The sequence below is a fragment of the Microtus ochrogaster genome, chromosome 4, assembly GCF_000317375.1.
Source record: "Microtus ochrogaster isolate Prairie Vole_2 chromosome 4, MicOch1.0, whole genome shotgun sequence".
Lineage (NCBI taxonomy): Eukaryota > Metazoa > Chordata > Mammalia > Rodentia > Cricetidae > Microtus > Microtus ochrogaster.
In genome coordinates this window covers 39,595,710-39,601,709 of record NC_022011.1, presented here as the reverse complement: position 1 = coordinate 39,601,709, position 6,000 = coordinate 39,595,710, and the positions used below count along the sequence as shown (strand labels likewise).

At 47.0% G+C, this 6,000-nt stretch overlaps 1 protein-coding gene across 1 annotated transcript in view; it reads left to right on the top strand.

Annotated features, from left to right (window-relative positions):
• The first annotated feature begins 3,140 nt into the window (after positions 1–3,140).
• The window catches only part of Ppp6c (protein phosphatase 6 catalytic subunit), a 32,864-nt gene continuing 30,004 nt past the window's right edge, over positions 3,141–6,000 (top strand). The window contains exon 1 of the mRNA XM_026778628.1: positions 3,141–3,486. Within this exon, the coding sequence (XP_026634429.1) occupies positions 3,412–3,486 (75 nt within the window). The 5' untranslated portion in view covers positions 3,141–3,411. The remainder of the gene's footprint in view (positions 3,487–6,000) is intronic.

The following is a 6,000-nucleotide window of genomic DNA, read 5'->3' as shown; positions in this document are numbered from 1 at the left end:
CCCACCCCCCCCACCCGAGCCAAAAGCTCTCTAGGCCAACGCTCTAACATCCCAAGTGTCCCGCCGACAGCCCCACTCCAAACTAGGCTGGCGTTCGATTACTCCAATTCCTTGTTCAGCCCTTAAAGGGCTAACGGAGTTTGTCACAACGGTCCTTAGTAGTGACTTCTGAAAGGGAGGGATGGCCTGGAACTCATTACTTAAGTCAGGAAGACCTTGAATTCTGCTGCAGCCTCCTGAGTGAGCCGCAGGCTCTACAATGCCGGGTTTTGCCTGTGCAAGCTTGAGGCTGGTTCAAGCTGTGGCGCTTAAAGTGGTTCATCTCCATAATGGTCGCGTGTGGTTACAGCATGTTTCAGACCACAGGCATTTAGTCTTCCACAGCTCACAGACTGAGCCAAGAGATTAAACACAAACGACAACTAGGTCCTATTGTGAAGGGTAAGGAATAAAAAGTTCACTAAGACTGAGACCGTATGATCTCGGGTGAAGTTATTATTTAATACTTTGGGTGTCCTCTCTGCAACAGAAATCCTAAGATTTCTATAGGGATTGTGGTCAGGTATCTTTGGAGGCTCAGAGCTGGTTTCCCTGTAAAAGCCATGATAATTCTGCCTATAAATGAAACCCACTGTCAACAACTTCATCTGCATAAGCTCTGACCTATGTCCTAGCTATAAGTGCTCCGCGTCTTTCCTAAAACAAAGATGGCTGACCTGTGCCCATACGTGTGATCAGAGCACCACACTGTCATGCTCACTAACTATTGTCAGAGCTCAGACTGGAAACAGCAAAGCTACTGCACTTACCGGTAAAGGGCACACAAATGTGACCTCAGACACAGACTCCAGCACCTAACAGGGAACTCTGACAACTGCCAAGTCTGTTCCCCTCTAGGAACCCTGGTTTACTCAAGGGATAGCAACTCCAGCAGACAGCAGTTGGGAGAATCTACTACTGCAAGTGAAAGGAAAACTTGGGTTTTAATTTTGAGACAAGGTCGCATGTAGCCCAGGCTGGTCCCCAACTCACTACGTAGTTAAGTATGACCTTGAATTCCTGATCCTCCTGCCTCCACCTCACAAGTGCTGGGACTTACCAGTAAGAGCCACAATGCCTGAGATCCAACTTAATAACTCATTTAACTACTTGAAAATATAACCAAAATTCAGGGAAGGGGGCTGGAGAGATGGCTCAAGTGGTTAAGAGCATTGCCTGCTCTTCCAAAGGTCCTGAGTTCAATTCCCAGCAACCACATGGTGGCTCACAACCATATGCAATGAGGTCTGGTGCCCTCTTCTGGCCTGCAGATATACACACAGACAGAATATTGTATACATAATAAATATTTTTAAAAAAAAAAGAAAATATAACCAAAATTCATGGACAAAATAAAATTTGGGGGCTGCAGCTCTCTTCACCACTTTGCCATATGTTTCCCACACCTGGACTCTGCATGAGTTCCTGTAATTAATAAAGTCTCCTGGTGGCTTCCGAAGAAGAGTTTAAAGGTATACACTCACTCCTTTTCCTTCTGGAGAGAGGACCAAGGCCAGGTTGGCTCTGCCGCGTGCTTGACGTGTGTTTAGATAGCAATTACTGCTGAGAGTCCAGACTGCTTTGCTGGGCCCTGGGTCTTTTGACTAGGATTACTCAAGATGCCATGCTAGAGAGGTATACTAACAAGAAAAACTGGAATATTGGATAGTTTACCTTGTAGGATAATTTACCCTTTAAAATAGAAATCGCATTCCTGAATTCTTGTAGGAATGTTTGAGTTCTGTTTTTAAAATGGGAGTCAAAGGGGCTAAAGAGAAGGCTTAAACAAAACCAACCAACCAAAGCAAATAAGTTTGATCATTTTGCACCTCTACTTAAAGACCTACAGTAGTTGCCCATTACAGCAAAAGAAAAATAAACCAGTTTTTCCCTTTCCCTCTCATGTCCAGGTGCTATAGTGCAGCTCTTCCTCAAAGGCACTAGACATACTTAGGGATGCTGGCTCCATCAGCTGTCTTCCGAGAACTTCCCACAGGGTCTCCTGGTTGGCCAGCAACTCACTACTTAGACCAAGCTGTTTTAGAACTCACAGTTATCCTCCTGCCTCTCCAGTGCTGAGGTCAAATGTGTGGTCCACTATGGCTGGCCGATTGGTTAATTCTTACTACTGTGTCAACCCATCCTCCTTACTCTGCCGGGATGTTTACCTTAATAGCTATCACTTTCTAACATGCTATAAGCAAACTATTGTATTTATTGTTTATCTCTAGCAGAAGTAAATTACAGGCTGAGGACAGAGATTTTATACATTAATTCTTAATGTTTTATTTTATATATTTTGTCTGCAAGTGTGCTTGTGCATTCCAGCCAGTGCCCCCAGAGGCCAGAAGAGGGCATAAGAATCTCTGGAACTGGGCTTACAGGTTTTGTGAGCAGCCGCTTGAGTGCTATAATAGAACTTGAATCCTCCTCTGGAAGAGCAGCTAGTACTCTTAATCACTGAGAAAACTTTCCAGCCCCAGAGATCGAGGTTTTCCTCTCCTGTCGCCACTGGATATTCTAATTCCCTACAAGTGTATCCGTACGTAGTTGCTGCTCAATATGCAGTTGCCAAATGAACCAATGTTAAAGCTATATTAGGTGTAAAGAACTGTTCTCGACACCGGGAGACGACAAAAACCAAAGTAATATCAAAAACCCTTCCTGCCCCCTCGTGGGACTCCCAAGTTCAAATAAGTCTATTTAAATAAGCCTGTTTTCCAGTCTAGGCTCCACCTTTGATATTTGGGGAAAGTAACACGTGCAAGCTTTTACAAGAATTGAAGAGGAAAAATATCGCGCCAGTATTTGTATAAAATTTAGCTTAATAAATGCTTCAATATTTTTTTCTTTTCTTCCAAGCCGGAGAATTGGGGGTGTTAAATCTGTTGCACCAGTCTAGGTCAGGTCATCACTGGAAAGTCGGCAACAGTTATCCTAACTGTAACTGAAGACGCTTACAGGGTGCTTTACAGGGTAGGAATGAGAGCTAGGGAATACCTAGTTACCCACTTCGTAATTTTCCCGCGGAAAAGCCTCAACTGGTTTCTCAGAGATGAAGAGTAGGATAGGAAGAGCATTCTGTTTTTACTAAAACTACAAGTCCCAGCACTCCCTGCGGCACACAGCTACAGGTCCCAGCAGGGCTCAGCAGCAGGACCCCCGGGTTCTCTTAGAGATCCGTAGTTCGGTCCGAGAGGGCACGGGGCGTGTCGAGGTGCGGAAGAGGAGCGAGTCAGGTTTTGAGGACGCTGCGCAGACGCCACTCACGGGTCGGACGTGACGTAAGGATTGTTCCGGCTTCGGCCTCCGCCGCTGCCTCCGGTACTTCAGCTGCCGCCGCTGCCTTCGCCGTGGCTCGTTCTTCCTAAAATGGCGCCGCTAGATCTGGACAAGTATGTGGAGATAGCGCGGCAGTGCAAGTACCTTCCCGAGAACGACCTGAAGGTGAGCCGGGCCGGAGGCCGGCCTGCTTGCGAGGCAAGCCCCTTCCGGCTGCGGGGCGCCCGCCGGCCCGCCCTTCTCCCTCGGGCGGACCCCGGTCCCGGTGCGGCGGGGGGCGCTCCGCGGTGCGAGGCGACCGCGTCCGACACGGCGAGACGCCGAGAAGCAGGGGAGCCCGATCCCGAATGCTGGCGCGGTTCCCCGAGGGGATCCCGGGGATGTGCGGCCCCGGCCCTCAGGACTCCCAGCCCTAGCAGCTTTGCTGGAAGACTCTTCCACTCGGACACGCTCGGTCTCCCGGGGATGGAGCCCGGCCGAGCCCGGCGGGCGGCGCTCCCGGGAAGGGGTCCTCCCAGCAGAGGTGACAGGAGCTGCCGTCTGCTCCAGGGACGCGGGTGGACGGAGGTGGGAAGCCGGGGGGCGGGACCGTGTGGCCGTGACGGGAGAGAGGTCGCCTCTGCTTCACCACTCCGCTAACTTGCGTCTTAGGAGTTCGTTTTCTCCTGCTCACTCGCCTGTGGGTCCCATTTCTGAGCAGGTGATTCAGCTAGTGGACAAGCGGTCGCTTATCCAGAAGTTCCAGTGTGTTAGGACCTCTGAGCTCTTCCCCCGTAAGCCAAAGTGTCGTTTTCTCGGTTTTCCGAGGAGGGCTCACTCAGTTCTAGCTGAGAGCGGTAAAGGACTGAAGGGAACGGGAGCAAGCCGTTGGTGTCCCGCTGTTGCAAACGTGTTTGCTTCCGCTAAAGCTAGTGCTTAGTCCCCATTGGTGTTTGTCCCATGTTGCTAGTGTAAGCTTTATTCCATTAGCTTTGATTTACTGTGTAGTAAATGCATAAATTCTCGATCATTTGAATTCTTTTATGATGTTTTTATAATCAGTTTAAGTCAGTCGCTTAAAACTATTCTTTCAAGAGAAAATTATCTTTTTGTTAATGAATTATTACTTCTCCTAAGCAAGATTTTGCTCAGTGTGTGTTTTCCTGTCTCATTTGGTGCATGAAGTTGATCAGTCTACAACTATGAAAAATATTTAAGACCACCTGTGCTGTTTGTGTGAAAGTACCTAAGTTGTACTTACATGTTGATTGTGTGTGTTACATGGTTAGTATCCATGTTCAGGCGCCTGCATCTTTCAGTCATTTGTCTCTGCTTTGTGCTTGGTAATTTTTTTTTGGGGGGGGGGATTGTTTTCTTTCTGAGATGGGATCTTAAGATAGGTCTTGTTGGAACTGGAGAGATGTCTCAATGGTTGAGTGCACTGACTTCTCTTCCCAGAGGACCTGGAAATTCTATTCCCAGCAAGGATATGACAGTTTGTTACCTTCTGTAACTCCAGTTCAAGGGATGCAATGCACTCTTCTGGCTTCTGCAGGCATCAGGCACACACATGTTTCACAGACATACATGCAGGCAAAAAGTCATACACATAAAATAAAAATAAATTTTAAAAAAGTTCATGGTGGCCTTCAATCCACAGTGTACCCAAATGCTGTAACCTAAACTACCAGGCCTGACTACAAGAGGTCTTTTTCTATACTTTTTCTTTCTTTTCTTTTATTATTTTTTTTTTTAATTTTTCGAGACAGGGTTTCTCCTTGTATCTTTAGGGCTGTCCTGGGACTCATTCTGTACACCAGGTTGGCCTCGTACTCACAGAGATACATCTGCCTCCCCCTCCCCATTAAAGGTGTGTGCCACCACTACCCAGCTGCTCTGTATAATCTTAAGTGCTGAGCCATCTCTCCAGTTCTTAGTGGTGTTTTTTTTTTGTTTTGTTTTTTTTTGTTTGGTTTTTCAGACAGGGTTTACTCTGTGGTTTTGGAGCCTGTCCTGGATCTCGCTCTTGTAGACCAGGCTGGTCTCGAACTCACAGAGATCCACCTGCCTCTGCCTCCCGAGTGCTGGGATTAAAGGTGTGCGCCACCACCGCCCGGCTTAGTTCTTAGTGTTTAGCGTGTGCGCACACAACACATACACGGTATCATATAGCCTAAACTTACCTTGAACCCCTGGTTCTGCTTCTACCTTAATAGTGGTTTATTTTATTGTAGTGTTAGGGTTAAACTCAATTTTAAAAATATTTATTGTTTTTATGTATTTGTATGTGTACCTGTGTGAATTTATATGCACCGTGTGTGCTGGTACTAGCAGAGGCAGAGGGCATCCTATCCCCTGGAATTGGTTTTATAGATGGTATGAGCTACCTGATGTGGGTGCTGGGAATCAAACCTGAGTCTTCTGCAAGTAAGCTCTTTTAACGGCTGAGACATTTCTCCTGTTGTGTGCTTTTTAATTTTATTAATTTATTTTGTTTACCAAGACAGGATTTTTCTGTGTAGTCCGACTGTTCTGGAACTCACTAAAGACTAGGCTGACCTTGAACTCAGAGATTCACAAGGTACCTCTGGGAGTTTGTGCGCAGAGTACAGACACCCTCAGAGGCCAGAGGCATTAATTAGATCTTTCTGAATCTGTAGTTATATGCAGTTGTAAGCAGCCTGACATGGGTGCTGGCAA